The 25,917-nt window shown below is 58.0% G+C and overlaps 4 protein-coding genes and 1 long non-coding RNA gene across 8 annotated transcripts; 4 read left to right on the top strand and 1 right to left on the bottom strand.

Annotated features, from left to right (window-relative positions):
- Window positions 1–440: 440 nt before the first annotated feature.
- TFPT (TCF3 fusion partner) lies at window positions 441–2,309 on the bottom strand (the record flags this gene model as incomplete). The annotated part of the gene is given in 4 exon segments (XM_051774575.1): window positions 441–511; window positions 1,215–1,292; window positions 1,294–1,499; window positions 2,203–2,309. Coding segments are annotated over 3 exon segments (353 nt in total), but the record flags the coding sequence as incomplete, so codon positions are not given.
- On the top strand, window positions 2,298–14,594 carry PRPF31 (pre-mRNA processing factor 31). Of its 3 annotated transcripts, XR_007901279.1 has the most exons (15): window positions 2,299–2,348; window positions 3,159–3,360; window positions 4,127–4,187; window positions 5,554–5,637; window positions 5,733–5,830; window positions 6,574–6,680; window positions 7,287–7,456; window positions 8,468–8,625; window positions 9,412–9,501; window positions 10,229–10,356; window positions 11,042–11,114; window positions 12,639–12,767; window positions 12,847–12,945; window positions 14,032–14,310; window positions 14,500–14,594. XR_007901279.1 is itself a non-coding variant. In XM_051774576.1 (14 exons), exons 2-14 carry the CDS (start codon window positions 3,184–3,186, stop codon window positions 14,158–14,160), a joined length of 1,503 nt encoding a protein of 500 aa, XP_051630536.1. In that variant the 5' UTR covers window positions 2,299–2,348; window positions 3,159–3,183; the 3' UTR covers window positions 14,161–14,452. The 3 variants fall into 3 exon arrangements, 2 of the variants coding, with proteins under 2 accessions (XP_051630537.1, XP_051630536.1); XM_051774576.1 differs by lacking the exon at window positions 14,500–14,594 and having other exon boundaries at window positions 14,032–14,452; XM_051774577.1 differs by lacking the exons at window positions 12,639–12,767; window positions 12,847–12,945; window positions 14,032–14,310; window positions 14,500–14,594 and adding an exon at window positions 12,482–12,581 and having other exon boundaries at window positions 2,298–2,348.
- On the top strand, window positions 11,151–11,615 carry LOC127464295 (uncharacterized). Of its 2 annotated transcripts, none has more exons than XR_007901281.1 (3): window positions 11,151–11,220; window positions 11,317–11,476; window positions 11,541–11,615. It is a non-coding gene; the product is annotated as an uncharacterized LOC127464295 (long non-coding RNA). The 2 variants fall into 2 exon arrangements; XR_007901282.1 differs by having other exon boundaries at window positions 11,164–11,252.
- Window positions 14,595–15,341: 747 nt separating the features above from the next.
- Window positions 15,342–20,429, top strand: LOC127464297 (CCR4-NOT transcription complex subunit 3-like). Its single transcript, XM_051774579.1, has 6 exons — window positions 15,342–15,519; window positions 16,952–17,010; window positions 17,619–17,686; window positions 18,784–18,858; window positions 19,794–20,092; window positions 20,423–20,429. Exons 2-6 carry the CDS (start codon window positions 16,986–16,988, stop codon window positions 20,427–20,429), a joined length of 474 nt encoding a protein of 157 aa, XP_051630539.1. The 5' UTR covers window positions 15,342–15,519; window positions 16,952–16,985.
- Window positions 20,430–22,588: 2,159 nt separating this feature from the next.
- Window positions 22,589–25,895, top strand: LOC127464296 (CCR4-NOT transcription complex subunit 3-like). The gene is made up of 3 exons (XM_051774578.1): window positions 22,589–22,875; window positions 24,814–24,909; window positions 25,694–25,895. The coding sequence occupies exons 1-3, from the start codon at window positions 22,750–22,752 to the stop codon at window positions 25,850–25,852; spliced, it is 381 nt and encodes a 126-aa protein (XP_051630538.1). The 5' UTR covers window positions 22,589–22,749; the 3' UTR covers window positions 25,853–25,895.
- The last annotated feature ends 22 nt before the right edge of the window (window positions 25,896–25,917 follow it).

Below are 25,917 nucleotides of genomic sequence, written 5' to 3'. Positions count from 1 at the left end.
GGACACGGGGGGCGTGTCCAAAAAAGGGGCGTGTCCCCAGGTGAGGGGGGGTGTCCCAGGTGTGTCCCACGTGTCCCAGGTGTGTCCCAGGTGTGTCCCAGGTGTGTCCCAGGTGTGTCCCAGGTATCTCAGGTCCCCCCAGGTATCTCCCAGGTGTGTCCCAGGTCCCCCCAGCTGTCCCCAGGTGTGTCCCAGGTCCCTCCAGGTGTGTCCCAGGTGTGTCCCAGGTCCCCCCAGGTGTGTCCCAGGTATCCCCAAGTGTCCCCAGGTGTCCCCAGTTCTGTCCCAGGTCCTCCCAGGTGTGTCCCAGCTGTCCCAGCTGTCCCAGGTGTGTCCCAGGTGTGTCCCAGCTGTCCCAGGTGTGTCCCAGGTGTGTCCCAGGTGCCCCCAGGTCCCCCCAGGTGCCCCCAGGTCCCCCCAGGTGCCCCCAGGTGTCCCACCTGCGCTCCCTCTGCAGTCTCCGGGTCAGTCTCTGCACCTGCCGGAGCCGCTGCAGCGCCCGCTCGTTCACCTGGGGGCGGGGACACAGCCGGGGGGCGGGGCTAAGGCACCTGGGGGCGGGGCTAAGGCACCTGGGGGCGGGGCTAAGGCACCTGGGGGCGGGGCTAAGGCACCTGGGGGCGGGGACACACCCGGGGGCGGGGCTAAGGAACAGGGGGCGGGGCTAAGGAACAGGGGAGGGGCCAAAGACCCGAGGGGGCGGTGACAAAGGCTGGGGGTGGGGCCAAAGGTCAGGGGGGTGGTGCTAAGGGACGTTGGGCGGGGCTAAAGGGTAGGGGCGTGGCCAAGGCACTTGGGGCGGGGCCAGAGCACCAGGGGGCGGAGCCAATTCAGCTGGGGGCGGGGTCAGGGATTATGGGCGTGTCCCAGGAATTTTGGGAGGGGTGTCCCTGGATTTTTTGGGGTGCCCCAGGATTTTTTGGGGGGGGGGTGTCCCAGGATTTTTTTGGAGGTGTCCTTGGGGGGTGTCCCAGGATTTTTGGGGGGTCCCCAGGATTTTTTAGGGGGTTTCCCAGGATTTTTTGGGGGGGTGTCCCTGGATTTTTTGGGGGGGTGTCCCCGGGGGGTGTCCCTGGATTTGGGGGTGTCCCAGGATTTTTTGGGGGGTGTCCCAGGATTTTTGGGGGTGTCCCTGGATTTGGGGGTGCCCCAGGATTTTTTGGGGGTGTCCCAGGATTTTTTGGGGGTGTCCCAGGATTTCTGGGGGTCCCCACCTGCCTGATCTCCCGACACCTCCGTCCCAGGGCCTGCACCTTCATCCTCCTCCTCCTCAGCTCGGCCCCCTCGGGCCCCTCCCCCACCTCGCCCCCCCGCCCCCCACCCCCCCCCCCCGCGGCGGGGGCGGGGCTGGGGGAGGGGCGGGGCCCCTCCCCCCCCCTCGGGGAGCCCCCCCTCGGGTTCCCCTTCGCTCTCCAGGATGTTCCCCCCAAAAAGGGGCTCCAGGGCCAGCTCCGCCCCGGGGGGGGCCGAGAACTCCTCGAACGACACCCCCGCCATCCCTGGGGGGGCAAACGGGGGGTCAGGGGGGTCCCAAAACTCCCCAAAACCCCCCAGAACTCCCCGAACGACACCCCCGCCATCCCTGGGGGGCAAAGGGGGGGGTCAGGGGGGTCCCAAAACCCCCAAAACTCCCCGAATGAGACCCCCGCCATTCCTGGGGGGGGAAAGGGGGGGTCAGGGGGGTCCCAGAACCCCTAAAATGAGCCCCCCGCCATCCCTGGGGGGGGGGGAAAGGGGGGAGAAAGGGGGTCGGGGAGACCCTAAAACCCCCCAGTCCCCCCCAGTGCCTCCCAGTTCCTCCCCAATCTGCTGGTACCTGTCCCTCCCAGTGCCCCCCAGTGCCCCCCAGTGCCCCCCAGTGCCTCCCAGATCCCCTTCCAGTCCCTCCCAGAGCCCCCAAGTCCCCCCCAGTGCTCCCAGTACCCCTCCCAGTCCCTCCCAGTGCCCCCCAGTGCCCCCCAGTCCCTCCCAGTCCCCCCCACTCCCCCCAGATCCCCTCCCAGTCCCTCCCAGTGCCCCCCAGTCCCTCCCAGTCCCCCCCAGATCCCCTCCCAGTCCCTCCCAGTGCCCCCCAGTGCCCCCCAGTCCCTCCCAGTCCCCCCCAGATCCCCTCCCAGTCCCTCCCAGTGCCCCCCAATCCCCCTCCCAGTCCCCCCCCTCCCCGTTATCGCCCCCCCCTCCCGTCCCTATGACGTCACTCACCACCCGCTTACGTCACTCTCGGCCGGGCCGGGCAGCGGCGGCCCCGGTTTGTCTTTAAGGGGGTCGCGCTGTTATGACGTCACAGAGCGCCGGGGAGGGCGGAAGTGACGTCACCGGGAGCGCGACGGGAGCGGCGGGAGCGGGAGGTGAATTTGGGGGGGGGGGGGTTGGGGGGTCCGGGGGAGATTTGGGGGCGGTTGGGGGGTTTGGGGAGGTTTTGGGGGAGATTTGGGGGGTTGGGGGGGCGTTGGGGGGTCTGGGGGAGATTCGGGGGCGTCCGGAGGGGATTTGGGGGGAACTTGGGGGGGATTTGGGGGGCCCGGGGGGGTGAGGGGAGATTTTGGGGGGCCTGGGGAGGGGGTTGGGGGTGACCTGGGGGGGGGGCTCTGGGCCCCGTTTTCCCCCCTCCCAGCGCTCCCAGTCCTCCCAGTTGCAGGATGTCCCTGACTGGGGGGTCTCTGGGGGGGTCTCTGCTCTCTCCCAGTGATCCCAGTGCTCCCAGTTTGAGCATGTCCCTGACTGGGGGGTCACTGGGGGGGTCTCTGCTCTCTCCCAGTGATCCCAGTGCTCCCAGTTTGAGCATGTCCCTGACTGGGGGGTCACTGGGGGGTCTTTGCTCTCTCCCAGTGCCCCCAGTTTGAGCCTGTCCCTGACTGGGGGGTCACTGGGGGGTCTCTGCTCTCTCCCAGTGCTCCCAGTGCCCCCAGTTTGAGCCTGTCCCTGACTGGGGGGTCTCTGGGGGGTCTCTGCTCTCTCCCAGTGATCCCAGTGCTCCCAGTTTGAGCATGTCCCTGACTGGGGGGTCACTGGGGGGGGTCTCTGCTCTGTCCCAGTGCCCCCAGTGCTCCCAGTTTGAGCCTGTCCCTGACTGGGGGGGGTCTCTGCTCTCTCCCAGTGCCCCCAGTTTGAGCACTTCCCTGACTGGGGGGTCTCTGGGGGTTCCTGCTCTCTCCCAGTGCTCCCAGTGCCCCCAGTTGCAGGATGTCTCTGGCTGACGAGCTCCTGGCAGACCTGGAGGAGGCGGCCGAGGAGGAGGACGAGGCCGAAGGCTCCGAGGGGGGGGAGGAGCCGCCCATCGAGGACGTGCGGGACGAGCCGGAGCCCCCCGAGGGCTCCGAGTCCGTCCGGAGCATCGCCAAGTTATGGGGCAGCAGAGCGGTCAGAGAGACCCCAAACCCACCCCAAAAACAGCCCTGGAAACAGCCCCAAAAACCAACCCTCAAAATACCCCCAAACCACCCCAAAAATACCCCCAAAAACACCCCCAAAACCACCCTGAGCCGCCCGAGGGCTCCGAGCTTGTGAGGAGCATCGCCAAGTTATGGGGCAGCAGAGTGGTCAGAGAGACCCCAAACCCACCCCAAACTCACCCCAAAAACAGCCCCAAAAAGCAGCCCTAAAAACACCTCTAAAAGACCCCAAAACCCACCTCAGAAATATTTGAAAAGCCACCCCAAAACCACTTCAGGAGCCACCCCCAAGAACATGCAAAACACCCCCAAAAACAGCCTCAAAAACATCCCAAACTGACCCCAAAAAACCCCAAAACATCCCCAAAAACATCCTCAAAACCCACCCCAAAACCTACCCAAAACCACTCCCAAAACCAACCCAAAACCCCACCCCAAAAACCCCCCCAAAACATCCCAAAACCCACCCCAAAAACACTGAAGGTGCCACCCTGAACCCACTCCAAAACCTCCCCAAACCCCCACCCCCAAAATCCCCCTAAAACCCTCCAAAACTCCCCCCAACCCCACCCAAACCACCCCGGGACCCCCCCAAATACCACTGACCCCTCCCCTCAGGGTCAGTCACTCCCCCAAAAAACCCCATTTTGGGATTCTCCCCCCCCCAATTTTGGGATTTTCCTGCCCCCCAATTTTTGGGGCTAAACCCACTGGTTTTGGGTCTCTCCCCCCAGTTTGCCGAGATCATGCAGAAGATCGAGGAGTACATCAGCAAACAGCCCAAAGCTGCCGAAGGTGACCCCAAAAACCCCCCAAAACCCCCCAGAAATGGGGGTCCACCACCCCCAAATCCCCCAAAACTGCCCCCAAAAAGCAGGGATTTGGGGCATCCAAATTTCCCATCTCACTTTTCCCGCCATTTTTCCCCCTCACATTTCCCTCCCTTTTCCCCTCACGTTTCCCTCCATTTCATCCCCTCACATTTCCCTCCATTTCCCCTCACATTTCCCTCCCTTTTCCCCTCACATTTCCCTCCCTTTCCCCTCACATTTCCCTCCATTCTCCCCTCACATTTCCCTCCATTTTCCCCTCACATTTCCCTCCATTTTCCCCTCACGTTTCCCTCCCTTTTCCCCTCACATTTCCCTCCATTTCCCCTCACATTTCCCTCCATTTTCCCCTCACATTTCCCTCCATTTTCCCCTCACATTTCCCTCCTTTTCCCCTCACATTTCCCTCCATTTCCCCTCACATTTCCCTCCCTTTCCCCCTCACGTTTCCCTCCCTTTTCCCCTCACATTTCCCTCCATTTCCCCCTCACATTTCCCTCCCTTTCCCCCTCACATTTCCCTCCCTTTCCCCCTCACATTTCCCTCCATTTCCCCTCACATTTCCCGCCATTTTCCCCTCACAGTTGGGGGAGTTTTGGGGCGGATTTTGGGGTCTCAGGTGCGTTTTAGGGGGTCATTGGGGGAATTTTGGGGATCCTGGGGGGGGATTAGAGGAATTTTGGGGGGTCCTAGGTGGGGTCTGCGAGGTTTTGGGGGGGTCTCTGGGGGAATTTGGGGGAAGATTTTGGATTTGTGGGGGGTTCCTTGGGGGGGGGGAATTTTGGGGGGTCCTGGTGAGGATTTGGGAGGTTTTGGGGGGTCCCAGGTGGGTTTGGGGGATCTTGGGCGAGTTTTAGGGGGTCCTGGGTGAGTTTGAGGGGGTCTCCAAGGGGATTTGGGGATCCCGGGGGGACTGGGAGGGGGTTTTCTGGGGGAAATTTGGGCCAATTTTCCCATTTTTGGGCAATTTTGGGGCTGGCGAAGGCAGCGCTGGAACATCAGGGGTCCCAGAAGGGATTTGGGGGGTCCTGGGTGGGTTTTGTGGGTTCTCAGTTGGTTTTTTGGGGTTCTCCGTGGGGACTTAGGGGATCCTGGGTGGGTCTGAGGGTTTCCCAGGGTTATTTTGGGCCAATTTCCCCTGGTTTGGGGCAGTTTGGGGCTTGGTGGAGGCAGCTCTGAAATATCACCTCAGGGGGGTTCCCGGGTGGGATTTGGGGGGAACCTGGGGAGGATTTAGGGAATCCTGGGGGGTTTTTTTGGGGGGGGGATCTTGGGTGTGCTTAAGGGTTTCCCAAGTGAATTTTGGGTCGATTTCCCCCGTTTTGGGGCAGTTTTGGGCCCGGTGGAGGCGGCCCCCGAGTACCGAGTGATCGTCGACGCCAACAACCTGACGGTGGAGATCGAGAACGAGCTGAGTGAGCCCTGGGGGGGATCTCGGGGGGTCCTGGGGGGCGTTTTTGGGGGGGGTTCGGGGGCTGAGGTGGATTTTGGGACCCCCTCCCTCCCCCAGACATCATCCACAAGTTCATCCGGGACAAATATTCCAAGAGGTTCCCGGAGCTGGAGTCGCTGGTGCCGAACGCGCTGGATTATATCCGGACGGTCAAGGTGAGCTGGGGCCCCCAAAACACAACCTGGGACCCCCAAAACACCCCCAAAATTCACCTGGGACCCCCCCCAAACACTGTGAGACCCCTAAAAACACCCCCTGGGGCCCCTAAAACACCCCCAAAACTCATCTAGGGCCTCCCAAACACACCCTGGGACCCCCAAAACACCCCCAAAACTCATCTAGGGCATCCCAAACACACCCTGGGACCCCCAAAACACCCCCAAAATTCACCTGGGACCCCTAAAACACCCCCAAAACTCACCTGGGACCCCCCAGACACTCTGAGACCCCTAAAAACACCCCCTGGGGCCCCTAAAACACCCCCAAAACTCACCTGGGACCCCCCAAACACACCCTGGGACCCCTAAAACACCCCCAAAACTCACCTGGGACCCCCCAAACACTCTGGGACCCCCCAAACACCCCCTGGGACCCCTAAAAACACTCCCTGGGGCCCCTAAAACACCCCCAAAACTCATCTGGGGCTCCCCAAACACACCCTGGGATCCCTTAAATACTCCCAAAACTCACCTGGGACCCCCAAATCCCACCTGGCACCACCCAAATTCCCCTTTACCCCTTTCTCTCTTTTATTTCAGTGTCTCCCTCTGGTGACTTTGAGTTCCCCTGGGGGGTTTGGGGTTCTCTGGGGGGGTTTTGGGTTCCCGGGGGGGGGTTGGGGTCCCTAGGGGGAGTCGCCCACCCTTTTTCCCTCCCCTAATTTTGGGGGTTCCTTCAGGAATTGGGGAATTCCCTGGACAAGTGCAAGAACAACGAGAACGTGCAGCAGATCCTGACCAACGCCACCATCATGGTGGTCAGCGTGACGGCCTCCACCACCCAGGGGTCAGCGGGGCCCCGAAATATTTATGGGGCTGTTTCTTCTTTTCGTCTTTCTCTCTGTTTTCCTGCTCATATTTTCCTCCTTTTGCTCTCACCTTTCCCGCCATTTTCCCCTCACATTTCCCGCCCTTTTCCCCTCACATTTCCCTCCCTTTTCCCCTCACGTTTCCTACCATTTTCCCCTCACATTTCCCACCCTTTTCCCCTCACATTTCCCTCCATTTTCCCCTCACATTTCCCTCCCTTTTCCCCTCACATTTCCCGCCCTTTCCCCCTCACATTTCCCTCCATTTTCCCCTCACATTTCCCCCCATTTTTCTCACATTTCCTACCCTGGGGGGGTTCCTTGAGGCTGCTGGGAGCCTTTCTAAAAAAAGTTTTATGGTGTGGGGAGCCTGTTTTTTTTGTGGGGTGGAGGTAGGGCATTTTGGAGGTTCTGCTTCTTTTTAGGGGGATGTTCGTAGCCCCCCTTGGTCCATTTTGGGACCATTTTGAGACCATTTTGTGCCCTCGGGAGCCTTTCCCGGGGCACGGGCGGGTTTGGGGGTCCCAGGGTGGGTCGGGGGGGGTCTCCCCTCAATCTTGCTGCTCTTTTTTCCCCGATGGCAGGCAGCAGCTGTCGGAGGAGGAGCTGAGCCGGATCGAGGACGCCTGTGACATGGCCCTGGCCCTGAGCGGGGCCAAGCTCCGCATCTACGAGTACGTGGAGTCCCGGATGTCCTTCATCGCCCCCAACCTCTCCCTCATCCTCGGGGCCTCCACGGCCGCCAAGATCATGGGTGAGACCCCCCAGAACCTGCCCTGGGACCCCCAAAATCCACCCCCGAAAACCCTCCCTGGGACCCCCAAAAACAACTCCCGAAACCTGCCCCTCAGGGACCCCAAAAACCACCCCAAAACCACCCCAAAACCCACCCACTGAGTCCTTCATCGCCCCCAACCTCTCCCTCATCCTCGGGGCCTCCACGGCCGCCAAGATCATGGGTGAGACCCCCCAGAACCTGCCCTGGGACCCCCCAAAATCCACCCCTCAAAACCCTCCCCGGGGCCCCCAAAACCTGCCCCTCAGGGACCCTAAAATCTGCCCCTCAGGGACCCTAAAATCTGCCTCTCAGGGACCCCAAAAACCACCCCAAAACCACCCCAAAACCCACCCACCGAGTCCTTCATCACCCCCAACCTCTCCCTTGTCCTCGGGGCCTCCACAATCATGGGTGAGACCCCCAAAACCCGCCCTGGGACCCCCCAAAACCACCCCCCAAAACCTGCCCCTTAAGAACTCTAAACTCCTCCAGAATTACCCCAAAACCCTCTCTTTTTCCTCTCTCTGAACTCCTGCTACCCCTAATCTTTTTGGTTTTTTGGGGTCTCTCTGTCCTTTTCCCTCTGGATTTCCCCCTGACCCCTCTGTATTTTGGGGGTCTCCCCTTCATTCCAGGGGTCTCAGGGGGGTCTCAATCCCCTCTTCAAGTCCCTCCATATTTTGGGATTTTTCCCGCTTTTCCCCATTCTCTCCAAAGTCTCACGTCCCTCACCCTCTATATTTTTGGGATCCCCCTGGATTTTGGGGGTGTCCCCCCCTCCATTCCAGGGGTCTCGGGGGGGGGGTCTCCCTCCCTTTTCCAAGCCCCTCCATATTTTGGGGTCTTCCCTTTCCTTCCCCCTTTTCTTTCTCTCCAAACTCCCGCTTCCCTCGCCCTGCGGATTTTTGGGATCCCCCCCTGATTTTGGGGTGCCCCCCTGATTTTGGGGTGCCCCCCTGGATTTTGGGGGTCCCCCCCTCATTGCAGGGGTCGCGGGGGGTCTCACCCCCCTCTCCAAGCTGCCGGCCTGTAACATCCTGCTGTTGGGGGCCCAGCGTCGGACCCTCTCTGGCTTCTCGTCCACCTCGGTGCTGCCCCACACGGGCTTCATCTACCACAGCGACATCGTGCAGTCCCTGCCGCCGGTGGGTTCCCCTCCCGGAGACCCCCACCCACCCCGGGGACCCCCGGATTTGGGGGTTGTTTGTTTCTTTTCATGTTTCCCTTCATTTTCTTCCTCACATTTTCCTCCTTTTTCCCTCGCATCTCCCGCCATTTTGTTCCCTCGTATTTCCCGCCATTTTGTCCTCTCACCTTTCCCGCCGTTTTCCCCTCACGTTTCCCTCCCTTTTCCCCTCACATTTCCCTCCATTTTCCCCTCACATTTCCCTCCATTTTCCCCTCACATTTCCCTCCCTTTTCCCCTCACATTTCCCTCCATTTTCCCCTCACATTTCCCTCCCTTTTCCCCTCACATTTCCCTCCATTTCCCCCTCACATTTCCCTCCCTTTTCCCCTCATATTTCCCTCCATTTCCCCTCACATTTCCCACCCTTTTCCCCTCACATTTCCCTCCCTTTTCCCCTCACATTTCCCTCCCTTTTCCCCTCATATTTCCCTCCATTTCCCCTCACATTTCCCTCCCTTTTCCCCTCACATTTCCCTCCATTTCCCCCTCACATTTCCCTCCCTTTTCCCCTCATATTTCCCTCCATTTCCCCTCACATTTCCCTCCCTTTTCCCCTCACATTTCCCTCCATTTCCCCTCACATTTCCCTCCATTTTCCCCTCACATTTTCCTCCTTTTCCCCTCACATTTCCCTCCCTTTTCCCCTCACATTTCCTTCCTTTTCCCCTCACATTTCCCACCCTTTTCCCCTCACATTTCCCCCCCTTTTCCGAAATCCCCCGCAATCCCCCCCGACCCGCAGGATCTGAGGAGGAAGGCGGCCAGGCTGGTGGCAGCCAAGTGCACCTTGGCGGCGCGGGTGGACTCGTTCCACGAGAGCCAGGACGGGAAGGTGGGACCCAAAACACACCTGGGGGACCCCAAAATATCCCTGAACTCAAACACCTCCGTGGGACCCCCTAAAACCCCCGTGGGATTCCCCAAAGACCCCCCAGACCCCCCGTTTTGCCCCCCCAGGTGGGGTACGAGCTGAAGGAGGAGATCGAGCGCAAGTTCGACAAGTGGCAGGAGCCCCCCCGGGACCCCCCAAACCCCCTCAGGGACCCCCCAAACCCCTCAGGGACCCCCCAAACCCCCACAGGGACCCCCCCAAACCCCTTCAGGGACCCCCCAGGTCTCCCCAAAGCCCCCCCAGGACCCCCCAGGACCCCCCATTTTGCCCCCCCCCAGGTGGGGTACGAGCTGAAGGAGGAGATCGAGCGCAAGTTCGACAAGTGGCAGGAGCCCCCCCGGGACCCCCCAAACCCCCTCAACGACCCCCCAAACCCCCCCAGGGACCCCCCAGATCCCCCCAGGTCTCCCCAAAGACCCCCCAGACCCCCCCAGGACCCCCCCAGCCCCTCATTTTGCCCCCCCCCAGGTGGGGTACGAGCTGAAGGAGGAGATCGAGCGCAAGTTCGACAAGTGGCAGGAGCCCCCCCGGGACCCCCCAAAACCCCCTCAGGGACCCCCCAAACCCTCTCAGGGACCCCCCAGATCCCCCCAGGACCCCCTAAACCTCCCCAGGTCTCCCCAAAGCCCCCCCAGGACCCCCCCAGCCCCCCGTTTTGCCCCCCCAGGTGGGGTACGAGCTGAAGGAGGAGATCGAGCGCAAGTTCGACAAGTGGCAGGAGCCCCCCCCCGTGAAGCAGGTGAAGCCCCTCCCGGCCCCCCTGGACGGGCAGAGGAAGAAGAGGGGGGGCCGTCGGTGAGTTAATTAGCGCTAATTAATACCCTAATTAACCCCATTAATTATAATTAACCTGTCATTAACCAGTTGGGTGGGCAGAGGGAGAATGGGGGGGCTTGGGGGGGGGGGCTGGGGGTGGGTCTGGGTTTGACCCCCCCCAATTAAGTCCTAATTATCCCCCAATTAATGCTCTAATTAGCACCTAATTAAGCTTAATTAACCTAATTGAGCACCTAATTAACCACTTGTCAGCCGAATTAACTGGTAGTTGAAACTCCCAGTTAATCCCCGAACTGACTCTCTAATTAACCCCTAATAAACACCCAAGGAACCTCTAATTAGCTCCCAATTAATTCACCAATTAAATGTAATTAATTCCTAATAACATGTAATCTTTAAGTATGCTTTGATTAATCTCTTATTAGTACTAATTAGCTCCTTATTTAACTACTGATTAACCCCGGAGTGACCTCTAATCAACCCCAAATTAATGAACCCCCCCAACTGAACCCTAATTAAGCCCTAATTAACACCTAACTTATATCTAAAACCCCCTGGTTAACCCTAATTAACGCTTAATTTATACATAGTCAGCCCCCCAATGAACCCCCTAATTAACCCCCTAGTAACCCTCTAATTAATCCCTTAATAGATCCCTAATTACTCCCTAATTAGCCCTAATTAACCCCTAATTATCCCCCAGGTACCGGAAGATGAAGGAGCGTTTGGGGCTGACGGAGATCCGGAAACAGGCCAACAGGATGAGCTTTGGGGAGGTAGCTAATTAACGCTAATTAGCGCTAATTAACCCAGAGGAGGTGGGTAATTAACCCCAATTAACCAGGAAGAGATGGGTAATTAACCCCAATTAACCAGGAGGAGGTGGGTGATTAACCCCAATTAACCACGAGGGGGTCGGTAATTAACCCCAATTAACCAGAAGGAGGTGTGTGATTAACACCAATTAACCCGGAGGAGGTGGGTAATTAACCCCAATTAACCAGGAGAAGGTGGGTGATTAACCCCAATTAACCAGGAGGAGGTGGGTGATTAACCTCAATTAACCAGGAGGAGGTGGGTAATTAACCCCAATTAACCACGAGGGGGTCGGTAATTAACCCCAATTAACCAGAAGGAGGTGTGTGATTAACACCAATTAACCCGGAGGAGGTGGGTAATTAACCCCAATTAACCAGGAGAAGGTGGGTGATTAACCCCAATTAACCAGGAGGAGGTGGTTAATTAACCCCAATTAACCAGGAGAAGGTGGGTAATTAACCCCAATTACCCCCGCAGTTAATTAACAGCAATGCCCCTCAATGGGGGATCCCCCCAAATTAACCCTCATGGTTAATTAATCTCCCCTTCCTAATTAAGGGCCCCCCTTTTTCCCACCTGGGGAACCCCCGAACCCCCTTTTCTGCCCCCAAACCCCCCTGGGACCCCCCAAAACCCCCTTTACCCCCCAAAAACCCCTTTAACTCCCCCCAAACCCCCCTGGGACCCCCCAAAACCCTCTGGGACCCCCCAAAAAACCCTTTTCTCCCCCCTAAAAACCCCTTTTCTCCCCCCAAACCCCCCTAAGACCCCCCAAAAACCCCTTTTTCTCCCCCAGACCCCCTTTAACTCCCCCCAAACCCTCTTGGGCCCCCCCAAAACCCCTAAGACCCCCCCCAATTCCCTTTTTCTCCCCCCAAACCCCCTTTTCTCCCCCCCTGGGACCCCCCAAATCTCCTTTTACCCCCCAAACCCCCTTTTCTTCCCTCAAGCCCCCCTGGGACCCCCAAAAACCCCTTTTTGTCCCCCCCAAATCCCCTTTTCTCCCCCCCAAACCCCCCTGGGACCCCCCAAACCCCCTTTTCTCCCCCCTGGGCCCCCCTGGGCCCCCCTTTAACCCCCCTGGACCCCCCTTTGACCCCCCAAACCCCCCCCTTTGTGCCCCCCCAGATCGAGGAGGGCTCACACCAGGGTTCAGCCTGGGCCACCTGGGACCCCCAAACCCCCTTTTCTCCCCCCCAAACCCCATTTTCTGACCCCCTTAACCCCCCTGGGACCCCCCAGACCCCCTTTTCTCCCCCCAGACCCCTTCTTCTCCCCCCTGGGCCCCCCTTTGACCCCCAAACCCCCCTTTGTGCCCCCCCAGATCGAGGAGGGCTCACACCAGGGTTCAGCCTGGGCCACCTGGGACCCCCAAAACCCCCTTTTCTGACCCCCAAACCCCCTTTTCTCCCCCCCAAACCCCTTCTTCTTCCCCCTGGGCCCCCCTTTGACCCCCCAAACTCCCCCTTTGACCCCCCCAGATCGAGGAGGACGCCTACCAGGAGGATTTGGGCTTCAGCCTGGGCCACCTGGGCAAGGCGGGCAGCGGCCGCGTGAGGCAGACCCAGGTCAACGAGGCCACCAAGGCCCGCATCAGCAAGACCCTGCAGGTGCCTGCAGCCCCCTCAGCGACCCCCCCCGAGGGTTAATTAGCCCCAATTAACCCTAATTAACCCCCCCTGGGCACAGAGGACCCTGCAGAAGCAGAGCGTGGTCTACGGGGGCAAATCCACCATCCGGGACCGCTCGTCGGGAACGGCCTCGAGCGTGGCCTTCACCCCCCTGCAGGTGGGGAACGGGGGGCTGGGGGGGAAAAGGGGGGAAAAGGGGGTTTGGGGGGGAGAAAAGGGGGGTTGAGGGGGCAAGGGGGGGGAAAGGGGGAGAAAAGGGGGGGAAAAGGGGGCTGGGGGGGAGGAGAGGGGGTTTGGGGGGGAGAAAAGGGGGGTTGGGGGGGAGAAAAGGGGGGCTGGGGGGGAGGAGAGGGGGGCTGGGGGGGAGAAAAGGGGGTTTGGGGGGGCACGGGGGGGGAGAAAGGGGGAGAAAAAGGGGTTTGGGGGGGAGAAAAGGGGGTTAAAGGGGGAGAAAAGGGGGCTTGGGGGGAGAAAAGGGGGGCTGGGGGGGAGAAAAGGGGGCTTGGGGGGGAAAAAAAAAGGGGGTTAAAGGGGGAGGAAAGGGGGGGAAAGGGGGGAGAAAAGGGGGTTTGGGGGGGCATGGGGGGGAGAAAGGGGGAGAAAAAGGGGTTTGGGGGGGAGAAAAGGGGGTTAAAGGGGGAGAAAAGGGGGTTTGGGGGGGAGAAAAGGGGTTTTAGGGGGAGGAAAGGGGGCTTGGGGGGAGAAAAGGGGGGCTGGGGGGGAGGAAAGGGGGGTGGGGGGGAGAAAAGGGGGTTTGGGGGGTCCCAGGTGGGATTTGGGGGGTCCCAGGAGAGATTTGGGGGGGTCCCAGGTGGGATTTGGGGGGTCCCAGGTGAGATTTGGGGGGCCCCAGGTGGGATTTGGGGGGTCCCAGGTGGGATCTGGGGGGTCCCAGGTGGGATTTGGGGGGTCCCAGGTGGGATTTGGGGGGGTCCCAGGTGGGATCTGGGGGGTCCCAGGTGGGATTTGGGGGGTCCCAGCTGGGTTTTGGGGGGGTCCCAGCTGGGTTTTGGGGGTCCCAGGTGGGTTTTGGGGGTCCCAGGTGAGATTTGAGGGTGTCCCGGGTGGGATTTGAGGGATCCCACGTGAAATTTGGGGGCTCAGGGTGTACTTGGGGGGGATCCCTGCGGGTGGGATTGGGTTGGGGGGGGATCACTGACCCCCCCCTGACCCCCCTGGGACCCCCTGGGACCCCCTGAGACCCCCTGGGACCCCCTGAGACCCCCGGGACCCCCCACCCCAGGGCCTGGAGATCGTGAACCCTCAGGCGGCCGAGAAGAAAGTGGCCGAGGCCAACCAGAAATACTTCTCCAGCATGGCCGAGTTCCTCAAGGTCAAGGGGGACAAAAGTGGGGTCCCCACCCCCCCCTGAGACCCCCCAACCCCCCCCGGGACCCCCAAAATCCTGGGGACCCCCCCAAAATCCTGGGGACCCCCCAAACCCCCCCCGATGTCACCGCTGTGCTTTGTACATTGAGCTTGTCTTGGGAGCACCTCGGGGAGTTTTTTGGGGGTCCTCAAGGTCCAGGGGGACAAAAGTGGGGTCTCCACCCCCCCCGAGACCCCCGAACCCCCCCTGGGACCCCCAAAATCCTGGGGACCCCCCCCAAAATCCTGGGGACCCCCCAAACCCCCCCAGTGTCCCCCCTGTGCTTTATATATTGAGTTTTGGGTATCGAGTGGCTGCGTGAAGTTTTTGGGGGTCCTCGAGGTCCAGGGGGACAAAAGTGGGGTCCCCACACCCCCCTGAGACCCCCCAACCCCCCCCGGGACCCCCAAAGTCCTGGGGACCCCCCAAAATTCCCCCCAATGTCACAACTTTCTGGTTTTCTTTATCCGTTGACTTGGTCTCGGTGGGTTTGGGGGGGGATTTTGGGGGGTCCTGGGTGGTCCTGGAAGGGTTTTGGGGGGTCCCAGAAGGGTTTTGGGGGGTCCTGGGTGGTCCTGGAAGGGTTTTGGGGGGTCCCAGAAGGATTTTGGAGAGTCCTGGGTGGTCTTGGAGGGGTCTTGGGGGGGTCCCAGAAGGATTTTGGGGAGTCCTGGGTGGTCCTGGAAGGGTTTTGGGGGCTCCTAGTAGGATTTTGGGGGATTCCGGAGGGATTTGGGGGGGGTTCGTTGGGATTTTGGGGGGTTTTGTCGGGATTTTGGGGGTCCCATTCCCGCTCCTCCCCCCTCGCATCGCGCTGGCCACGCCCCCCGACGAACCAGCCAATGGGAGAGGCGGCCAGCGTGTGGCTCCGCCCCTCGCCAGGAGGTTCCACCAATCATGGGCCGTGGTCAGCCTCTTCCGCCCTACCCTGAGTGACAGCGCCTCTGACCAATAGGAACCCCTTTCTGCTGCACAAGCCCCGCCTTAGGGGCGCGGCCTCCTCTCTGCCACGCCCTTTCGCCGTTATAAACACAGGTTTGCGGCTCCTCCAATAGGAGCTCGCGGATCCGCTGATTGACAGCCTCTTTGGTCCCGCCCTTCGCGCAGCGCACCAATCAGCGAGCGGCTTTCTCTGAGTGACGCGCGGCGAGGCCAATGGGCGCGCGGCGCGCGCGGGCGGGGCGGGGCGGCGGCCTGAGGGAGCCTCCGCCATCTTGGCCGGGTCGGCGCCGAGCGACGGGAGAGGAGGAGGCGGCGGCGGCGGCCCCCGGGAGTCGCGGCCTCTGTCGCGACATCGGATCGCGATCGCAGCGCGATCCCGGCGCGATCGCAGACCCCCAAGGGCCGCCTCGGGACCCCGCGGTGAGTCCCCCGGGGGGAGGCAGGGGAAGGGGAGAAGGGGAGGGGGAAAAGGGGGGGAGGATGGAGAGCTGAGGGGAGAGGGGCGTTCGTGAGGGCTTAGGGAGGGTCTGAGGGGGGCAGAGGGGCTGGAGGGGCTTAGAGGGGCCTAAAGGGGGGCTGGAGGGGCCTATGGGAGGGCTATGGGGGGCCTAGAGGGGTTTATAGGGAGGGTTATGGAGGCTAGAGGGGTTTATAGGGGCCTGGGGGTGGGTTATGGGGGCCTATGGGGGTTTATAGGGGACTGTGAGAGGGTTATGGGGGCTAGAGGGGTTTATAGGGGCCTGGGGGTGGGTTATGGGGGCCTATGGGGGTTTATAAGGGGCTGGGGGAGGGTTATGGGGGCTATAGAGGTTTATAGGGGGCTGTGAGAGAGTTATAGGGGCCTAGAGGGGTTTATAGGGAGGGTTATGGAGGCCTAGAGGGGTTTATAGGAGGGCTTTATAGGGGTTTATAGGAGGGCTGCTATAGGGGTTTATAGGAGGACTCTATAGGGATTTATAGGGGCTCTACAGGGATCTGGAGGGATTTATAGGGGCTCTATAGGGGTCTGGAGGGGTTTAGAGGGGCTCTACAGGGGGCTGGAGGGGTTTATAGGGAGATGTGAGTCCACATGGGCTCTATAGGGGTCTGGAGGGGTTTATAGGGGCTCTATAGGGGGCTGGAGGGGTTTATAGCAGATCTATAGGGGTCTGGAGGGGTTTTTAGGGGTTCTATAGGGGTCTGGAGGGGTTTATAGGGGTTCTATAGGGGTCTGGAGGGGTTTATAGGGGATCTGTAGGGGTCTGTGGGGTTTATAGGGGCTCTATAGGGGTCTGTGGGGTTTATAGGGGCTCTATAGGGGTCTGTGGGGTTTATAGGGGCTCTATAGGGGTCTGTGGGGTTTATAGAGAGATGTGGGCCTTTATTGGGGTCTGTATGGGCTCTCCAGTGGTTCTAAGGAGGCTCTATAGGGGGCTGGAGGGCTCTATAGGGGGCTGGAGGGCTCTATAGGGGGCTGGAGGGCTCTATAGGGGACTGGAGGGCTCTATAGGGGGCTGGAGGGCTCTATAGGGGACTGGAGGGCTCTATAGGGGATTGGAGGGCTCTCTAGGGGGCTGGAGGGCTCTATAGGGGTCCAGAGGGCTCTATAGGGGACTGGAGGGCTCTATAGGGGTTCTGTGGAGGCTCTATAGGGGTCCAGAGGGCTCTATAGGGGTCCAGAGTGCTCTATAGGGGGCTGGAAGGCTCTATAGGGGGCTGGAGGGGTCTATAGGGGATGTTGGGGGGCTCAGAGGGGTCTGGGGGGGCTCCAGGAGATTTGGGAGGGTCTCTGGGAGGGTTTGGGGGGTTCTGGGGGGGCTCAGAGGGGTCTGGGGGTGGTTTTGGGGTGTCTGACCCCCCCTCTCCCCCCCAGGCGCCCCCCGAGGGGATGCCGAGAGCCCCCCAACATGGCTGACAAGAGGAAGCTGCAGGGTGAGCTCTGATTGGCTGCTGCGCGGGGGGGGGGGGGTGAGGGGCAGCTCTGATTGGCTACGACACTCTGGGTGTGGTCTGGGCGCTCTCTGATTGGCTGTAACACTCTGGGTGTGGCCGGGGCTGTCTGTGATTGGCTGTAACACTCTGGGTGTGGCCGGGGCTGTCTCTGATTGGCTGTAACACTCTGGGTGTGGCCTGGGCTGTCTGTGATTGGCTGTAACACTTTGGGTGTGGCCAGGACTCTCTCTGATTGGCTGTAACACTCTGGGTGTGGCCAGGACTCTCTCTGATTGGCTGTAACACTCTGGGTGTGGCCGGGGCCCTCCATGATTGGCTATTGGGTGTCGGGGCTCTCTCTGATTGGCTGTAACACTCTGGGTGTGGTCTGACCTGTCCGTGATTGGCTGTTGGGTGTTGGGGCTGTCTGTGATTGGCTGTAACACTCTGGGTGTGGCCAGGGCTCTCTCTGATTGGCTACAACACTCTGGGCGTGGTCTGGGCTGTCTGTGATTGGCTGTTTGGTGTCAGACCTGTCTGTGATTGGTTGTTGCGTGTCGGGGCCGTCCGTGATTGGCTGTTACTTTGGGCGTGGCCCCTCCCCCCAGGTGAGATCGACAGGTGCCTCAAGAAGGTGTCGGAGGGGGTGGAGCAGTTCGAGGACATCTGGCAGAAGGTGGGGGGGGACCCCCAAAATCCCCCTGGGACCCCCAAAATTCCCCCTGGGACCCCAAAAAACTCACCTGGGACCCCCAAAAACCAACCTGGGACACCCAAAATTCCCCCTGGGACCCCCAAAATCACCTGGGACCCCCCAAAAACCACCTGGTACCCCCCAAAACCCACCTGGGACCCCCCAAAACCAACCTGGGACACCCTAAAACCCACCTGGGACCCCCCAAACCCACCTGGGACCCCCCAAAATCCACCTGGGACCCCCAAAACTCACCTGGGACCCCCAAAAACCACCTGGGACCCCCCAAAAACTACCTGGGACCCCCAAAATCCACCTGGGACCCCCAAAATTCACCTGGGACCCCCCCAAACCAACCTGGGACCCCCAAAACTCACTTGGGACCCCCAAAACCCACCTGGGACCCCCCAAAAACCACCTGGGACCCCCCAAAACTCACTTGGGACCCCCAAAAACCACCTGGGACACCCCAGAACCAACCCGGGACCCCCAAACTCCCTCCAGGACCCCCCAACCCCCTCCAGGATCCCCCAAACCCCCTCCAGCCCCCCCAAACCCCCTCCAGGACCCCCCAAACCCCCTCCAGGACCCCCCCAAACCCCCTCCAGGACCCCTCAAACCCCCCCTGACCCCCCTCAAACACCCTCTGAGCCCCCCTAAATCTCACCTTGGACCCCCAAACCCCCTGGGATGCCCCCAAACCCCCTCCAGCCCCCCCAACCCCCCTCTAGGACCCCCCAAACCCCCTCTAGGACCCCCCAAACCCCCTCCAGCCCCCCCAAACCCCCTCCAGCCCCCCCAAACCCCCTCTAGCCCCCCCAAACCCCCTCCAGGACCCCCAAAACCCCTCTAGCCCCCCCAAACCCCCCCCAGGACGCCCAAAACCCCTCCAGGACCCCCAAACCCCCTCTAGGACCCCCCAAACCCCCTCCAGCCCCCCCAAACCCCCTCCAGCCCCCCCAACCCCCCTCCAGGACCCCCCAACCCCCCTCCAGGACCCCCCAAACCCCCCCCAGGACCCCCCAATCCCCCTCCAGGACCCCCCAACCCCCCCCAGCCCCCCGTGTTTGCCCCCCCAGCTCCACAACGCCGCCAACGCCAACCAGAAGGAGAAGTACGAGGCCGACCTCAAAAAGGAGATCAAGAAGCTCCAGGTGGGGTTTGGGGGGGTCTAGAGGGGATTTTGGGGGGCTCACAGGGGTCTACAGGGGATTTTGGGGGGCTTACAGGGGTCTAGAGGGGATTTTGGGGGGTTTAGAGGGGTCTGTGGGGTTTTATGGGGCTCTCTGGGCTCTGTGGGGTCTGTGGGGTTTTATGGGGCTCTGTGGGGTCTGTGGGTCTCTGTGGGGTCTGTGGGTCTCTCTATGGGGTCTGTGGGTCTCTGTGGGTCTGTGTGGGGTCTGTGGGTCTCTGTGGGGACTGTGGGGTCTCTGTGGGGTGTGTGGGATTTTATGGGGCTCTGTGAGGTCTGTGGGTCTCTGTGGGTCTCTGTGGGGTCTGTGGGGTTTTATGGGGCTCTGTGAGATCTGTGGGTCTCTGTGGGGTCTATGGGGTCTGTGGGTCTCTCTGTGGGGTCTGTGGGTCTCTCTGTGAGGTCTGTGGGTCTCTCTATGGGGTCTGTGGGTCTCTGTGGGGTCTGTGGGTCTCTCTGTGGGGTCTGTGAGTCTCTGTGGGGTCTGTGGGTCTTTGGTGGTCTCTGGGGGTCTCTGTGGGTCTGTGGGTCTCTCTGGGTCTCTATGGGGTCTCTGGGTCTCTCTGTGGGGTCTGTGGGTCTCTGTGGGGTCTGTGGGGTCTCTGTGGCGTCTGTGGGTCTCTGTAGGTCTCTATGGGGTCTGTGGGTCTCTGTGGGTCTCTGTGGGGTCTGTGACTCTCTCTGTGGGTCTCTGTGGGTCTCTGTGGGGTCTGTGACTCTCTCTGTGGGGTCTCTGGGTCTCTCTGTGGGGTCTGTGGGTCTCTGTGGGGTCTGTGGGGTCTCTGTGGGGTCTGTGGGTCTCTGTAGGTCTCTATGGGGTCTGTGGGTCTCTCTGTGGGGTCTCTGTGGGTCCCTGTGGGGTCAGTGAAGCCCCCCTGCCCCCCCGTGCCCCCCCAGAGGCTGCGGGACCAGATCAAGACATGGGTGGCCTCCAACGAGATCAAGGACAAGCGGCAGCTCATCGACAACAGGAAACTCATCGAGACGGTACCGGGACCCCCAAACCTCTGGCACCCCAAAAACCCCCTGGGATGGGCACTGGGACCCCCAAAATACACTGGGACCCCCAAAACCCCCCTGGGATGGGCACTGGGACCCCCAAAATACACTGGGACCCCCAAAACCCCCTGGGACCCCCAAAACCCCCCTGGGATGGGCACTGGCACCCCCAAAATACACTGGGATGGGCACAGGGAGCCCCCAAACCTCTGGGACCCTAAAAACCCCCTGGGATGGGCACTGGGACCCCCAAAATACACTGGGATGGGCACAGGGAGCCCCCCCAAAACTGGCACCCCAAAAACCCCCTGGGATGGGCACAGGGAGCCCCAAAAACCCTCTGGGATGGGCACTGGGACCCCCCAAAACTGGCACCCCCAAAAACCCCCTGGGATGGGCACAGGGAGCCCCCAAAATACATTGGGATGGGCACAGGGAGCCCCCAAGCCTGGCACCCCAAAAACACACAGGGACCCCCAAAAATAACACTGGGACCCCCCAAAATACACTGGGATGGGCACAGGGAGCCCCTAAACCTCTGGGACCCCAAAAACCCCCTGGGATGGGCACTGGGACCCCCAAAAACCCCCTGGGATGGGCACAGGGACCCCCAAAAACCCCCTGGGATGGGCACTGGGACCCCCAAAAACCCCCTGGGATGGGCACAGGAACCCCCAAACCTCTGGGACCCCCCAAAAACACACAAGGACCCCCCCAAAATAACACTGGGACCCCCCAAAATACATTGGGATGGTCACAGGGAGCCCCCAAACCTGGCACCCCAAAAACACACAGGGACCCCCAAAAATAACACTGGGACCCCCCAAAATACACTGGGATGGGCACAGGGAGCCCCTAAACCTCTGGGACCCCAAAAACCCCCTGGGATGGGCACAGGGACCCCCAAAAATACACTGGGATGGGCACTGGGACCCCCAAAAACCCCCTGGGATGGGCACTGGGACCCCCCAAAAATACACTGGGATGGGCACTGGGACCCCCAAAATACACTGGGACCCCCCAAAATACACTGGGACCCCTTAAAATAACACAGGGACCCCCCAAAAATAACCCAGGGACCCCCAAAAATACACTGGGATGGGCACAGGGACCCCCAAAAATATACTGGGACCCCCAAAAATAACACTGGGACCCCCAAAAACACACAGGGACCCCTAAAACCCCCCTGGGATGGGCACAGGGGACCCCCCAAAATCAGGGACACCCCCAAGGCCCCCCCTGTTCCCATTGGGGGGGTCAAACTTGCCCTGGGGGGCTCAGGATAAATTTGGGGGGCTCAGGATAAATTTGGGGGGCTCAGGATAAATTTGGGGGGGTCAGGATAAATTTGGGGGGGTTCAGGATAAATTTGGGGGGTCAGGATAAATTTGGGGGGCTCAGGATAAATTTGGGGGGGGTCAGGATAAATTTGGGGGGGTTCAGGATAAATTTGGGGGGCTCAGGATAAATTTGGGGGGGTCAGGATAAATTTGGGGGGGTTCAGGATAAATTTGGGGGGCTCAGGATAAATTTGGGGGGTCAGGATAAATTTGGGGGGGCTCAGGATAAATTTGGGGGGGGTCAGGATAAATTTGGGGGGCTCAGGATAAATTTGGGGGGGGTCAGGATAAATTTGGGGGGGCTCAGGATAAATTTTGGGGGGCTCAGGATAAATTTTGGGAGTCAGGATAAATTTGGGGGGGGTCAGGATAAATTTGGGGGGGGTCAGGATAAATTGGGGGGGTCAGGATAAATTTTGGGAGTCAGGATAAATTTGGGGGGGGTCAGGATAAATTTGGGGGGGGTCAGGATAAATTTGGGGAGTCAGGATAAATTTGGGGGGCTCAGGATAAATTTGGGGGGCTCAGGATAAATTTGGGGGGGTCAGGATAAATTTTTGGGGTCAGAATAAATTTGGGGGGGTCAGGATAAATTTTTGGGGTCAGAATAAATTTTGGGAGTCAGAATAAATTTGGGGGGGTCAGGATAAATTTGGGGGGGCTCAGGATAAATTTGGGGGCTCAGGATAAATTTGGGGGGGTCAGGATAAATTTGGGGGGCTCAGAATAAATTTGGGGGGGCTCAGGATAAATTTGGGGGGGTCAGGATAAATTTTGGGAGTCAGGATAAATTTGGGGGGGTCAGGATAAATTTTGGGGGGCTCAGGATAAATTTTGGGAGTCAGGATAAATTTGGGGGGCTCAGGATAAATTTGGGGGGTCAGGATAAATTTGGGGGGCTCAGGATAAATTTGGGGGGGCTCAGGATAAATTTGGGGGGGGTCAGGATAAATTTGGGGGCTCAGGATAAATTGGGGGGGGGTCAGGATAAATTTGGGGGGCTCAGGATAAATTTTGGGGGGCTCAGGATAAATTTTGGGAGTCAGGATAAATTTGGGGGGGTCAGGATAAATTTGGGGGGCTCAGGATAAATTTTGGGAGTCAGGATAAATTTGGGGGGGTCAGGATAAATTTGGGGGCTCAGGATAAATTTGGGGGGCTCAGGATAAATTTGGGGGGCTCAGGATAAATTTTGGGGCTCAGATTAAATTTGGGGGCTCAGGATAAATTTTGGGGGGCTCAGGATAAATTTTGGGAGTCAGGATAAATTTGGGGGGGTCAGGATAAATTTGGGGGGCTCAGGATAAATTTTTGGGGTCAGAATAAATTTGGGGGACTCAGGATAAATTTGGGGGGGCTCAGGATAAATTTGGGGGCTCAGCCCTTTCCTGGGGGGTCTCCCAAGGCCCGGAGGCCCCTGGAAAATTGGGATTTTTCCTGGAAAATTGGGATTTTTCCTGGACTATCCCGATTTTTCCTGAAATATCCCGATTTTTCCCCGAATTCCCAGCAAAATGGAGCGCTTCAAGGTGGTGGAGAGGGAGACCAAGACCAAGGCCTACAGCAAGGAGGGGCTGGGCCTGGCCCAGAAGGTCGACCCTGCCCAGAAGGAGAAGGAGGAGGTTGGCCAGTGGCTCACGGTGAGATTTTGGGGCAAATTCCCCAAAAAATCTCATTTTACCCCAAAAATCCATCATTTCACCCCAAAAATCCCCTTATTTCTCCCTCAAATCTCTTATTTTTTACCCCAAAAATCTTGTTTTTCCTTTAAATTTCTTATTTTTTCCCTTAAAAGTCTCCCTGTTTTTTCTTTAAATCTCTTATTTTTTACCCCAAAAATCTTCTTATTTTTCCCTCAAATCTCTTATTTTTTACCCCAAAATTCCCTTTATTTTTCTCTCAAATCTTTTATTTTTTACCCCCAAAATTCCCTTTATTTTTCCCTCAAATCTCTTTTTTTTACCCCAAAATCCCCTTATTTTTCTCTCAAATCTCTTATTTTTACCCCAAAAAATCTCCTTGTTTTTCCTTTAAATCTTTTATTTTTTACCCCAAAATTCCCTTTATTTTTTCCTCAAATCTCTTATTTTTTACCCCAAAAGTCTCCTTATTTTTCCCTCAGATCTCTTATTTTTTACCCCAAAATTCCCTTTATTTTTCTCCCAAATCTCTTGGTTTTTACCCCAAAAATCCCCTTATTTTTTCCTCAAATCTTTTATTTTTTACCCCAAAAATCCCCTTATTTTTCTCTCAAATCTCTTATTTTTTACCCCAAAAATCCCTTTATTTTTTCTCTCAAATTTCTTATTTTTTACCCCAAAAAACCCCCTTTTTTTCCCCTCAAATCTCTTATTTTTTACCCCAAAATTCCCTTTATTTTTCCCTTAAATCTCCTTTTTTTTACCCCAAAATTCCCCTTATTTTTCCCTCAAATCTCTTATTTTTTACCCCAAAAATCTTATTTTTCCCTCAAATCTCTTATTTTTTACCCCAAAATTCCCTTTATTTTTCTCTCGAATCTCTTTTTTACCCCAAAAATCTTCTTCTTTTCCCCTCAAATCTCTTATTTTTTACCCCAAAAACCTTCCTATTTTTCTCTCAAATCTCTTATTTTTTACTCCAAAAATCTCCCAATTTTTCCCCAGAAAACCTCAAATTTCTCCCCAAAACCACCCATTTTTTCCCCAAAACCAACCATTTTCCCCCCCAAAAAATCTCACCTCTTTTCCCCAAAAAACCCCAATTTTTCCCCAAAAACCCACAATTTTTCCCCAAAAAACCCCAATTTTCCCCAAAACCCACAATTTTCCCCCAAAAACCTCCAATTTCTCCCCAAACCCCTCCAATTTTTCCCCAATCCCAAATATTCCCAGAAATCCCCATTTTTCCCCCCAACCCCCCCCTTTTCCCTCCCTAAAATTCCCTTTTCCCCCCCAAACCTGGTTTTTTTTCCTCCCAACCCCCCTTTTTTTGCCCCAAATCCCCTTTTTTTGCCCCAAATCCCCTTTTTTTGCCCCAAATCCCCTTTTTTTGCCCCAACCCCCCTTTTTTGCCCCAAATCCCCTTTTTTTGGCCCCAAATCCCTTTTTTTACCCCAAATCCCCTTTTTTTGCCCCAAATCCCCTTTTTTTTGCCCCAACCCCCCTTTCTTAGCCCCAAATCCCCCTTTTTTGCCCCAAATCCACTTTTTTTGCCCCAACCCCCCTTTTTTGCCCCAAATCCCTTTTTTTTGCCCCAACCCCCCTTTTTTGCCCCAAATCCCCTTTTTTTCCCCCAAATCCCCTTTTTTTGCCCCAACCTCCATTTTTTTACCCCAAATCCCTTTTTTTTGCCCCAAATCCCCTTTTTTTGCCCCAAATCCCCTTTTTTTGCCCCAACCCCCCTTTTCTTTGCCCCAAATCCCCTTTTTTTTTGCCCCAACCCCCATTTTTTTGCCCCAACCCCCATTTTTTTCCCCCAAATCCCTTTTTTTGCCCCAACCCCCCTTTTTTTGCCCCAAATCCCCTTTTTCTCCCCTGGGAGCCCCAGAACTGGTGGACTTTGGTGCTGAGCCCCGAATTTGGGTGTTTTTGCCCCAGAACACCATCGACACCCTGAACATGCAGGTGGATCAGTTCGAGAGCGAGGTGGAGTCGCTGTCGGTGCAGACCCGCAAGAAGAAGGGGGACAAAGATGTAAGTCAGCCCCAAAACACCCCAAAAACACCCCAAATCCCCCCAAAACCACCCTGGGTCGCCTCAGAACACCCCAAAACCACCACAAATCACCCCAAAACCACCACAAATCACCCCAAAACCACCAAAAATCACCCCAAAACCACCACAAATCACCCCAAAAATGCCCCAAATCCCCCCAAAACCACCCTGGATCCCCTCAGAACACCCCAAAACCACCACAAATCACCCCAAAACCACCAAAAATCACCCCAAAACCACCACAAATCACCCCAAAACCACCACAAATCACCCCAAAACCACCACAAATCACCTCAAAACCACCACAAATCACCCCAAAAATGCCCCAAATCCCCCCAAAACCACCCTGGATCCCCTCAGAACACCCCAAAAATGCCACAAATCACCCCAAAACCACCCCAAATCACCCCAAAACCACCCTGGATCGCCTCAGAACACCCCAAAACAACACAAATCACCCCAAAACCACCCCAAATCACCCCCAAATCCTCCCAAATCACCCCAAAACCCTCCCAAATCATCCCAAAATCCCCCCAAATCGCCGTTTTTCCCATTTTTCCCTGTTTTCCCCCCAGAATCAGGTCGGGATCGAGGCCCTAAATTGGCCCCGGTTCCGTATCCGGATGCTGGGGATGGATCCTAGGGCAGATCCCAGGAGAGATCCCAGTGGATCCCAAGGGTTTTCCCAGTGGATCCCAGTTTTCCTTTCATTCCCAAGTCTCCCTGACCCCATTTTTCCCATTTTTCCCTGTTTTTCCCCCAGAATCAGGTCGGGATCGAGGCCCTGGAGCGGCCCCGGATCCACCTCCCTGTGCTGGGGATGAATCCCAGGGCAGATCCCAGAACAGATCCCAGAACAGATCCCAGAACAGATCCCAGTGGATCCCAGGGGCTTTCCCAATGGTTCCCAGTTTTCCTATGATTCCCATGGAATTTCTGACTCTGTTATTCCCATTTTTCCCTGTTTTTCCAGAAGCAGGTCAGGAT

The sequence above is a fragment of the Manacus candei genome, unplaced genomic scaffold, assembly GCF_025592945.1.
Source record: "Manacus candei isolate 608988 ecotype Guabito, Panama unplaced genomic scaffold, ASM2559294v1 h1tg000207l, whole genome shotgun sequence".
Lineage (NCBI taxonomy): Eukaryota > Metazoa > Chordata > Aves > Passeriformes > Pipridae > Manacus > Manacus candei.
This window is presented reverse-complemented; position numbering and strand designations above follow the sequence as displayed.

Coding starts and splice junctions, on each gene's coding strand:
- PRPF31 (XM_051774576.1), top strand. CDS start 3,184: ATGTCTCTGGCTGACGAGCTCCTGGCAGACCTGGAGGAGGCGGCCGAG. Junction 6,681..7,286: donor ACGGCCTCCACCACCCAGGG/GTCAGCGGGGCC, acceptor CCCCGATGGCAG/GCAGCAGCTGTCGGAGGAGG. Junction 11,115..12,638: donor ACAGGATGAGCTTTGGGGAG/GTAGCTAATTAA, acceptor TGACCCCCCCAG/ATCGAGGAGGACGCCTACCA.
- LOC127464297 (XM_051774579.1), top strand. CDS start 16,986: ATGGCTGACAAGAGGAAGCTGCAGG. Junction 17,011..17,618: donor TGACAAGAGGAAGCTGCAGG/GTGAGCTCTGAT, acceptor CCCTCCCCCCAG/GTGAGATCGACAGGTGCCTC. Junction 18,859..19,793: donor AGGAGATCAAGAAGCTCCAG/GTGGGGTTTGGG, acceptor GTGCCCCCCCAG/AGGCTGCGGGACCAGATCAA.
- LOC127464296 (XM_051774578.1), top strand. CDS start 22,750: ATGGAGCGCTTCAAGGTGGTGGAGAGGGAGACCAAGACCAAGGCCTAC. Junction 22,876..24,813: donor AGGTTGGCCAGTGGCTCACG/GTGAGATTTTGG, acceptor TTTTTGCCCCAG/AACACCATCGACACCCTGAA. Junction 24,910..25,693: donor AGAAGAAGGGGGACAAAGAT/GTAAGTCAGCCC, acceptor TTTTTCCCCCAG/AATCAGGTCGGGATCGAGGC.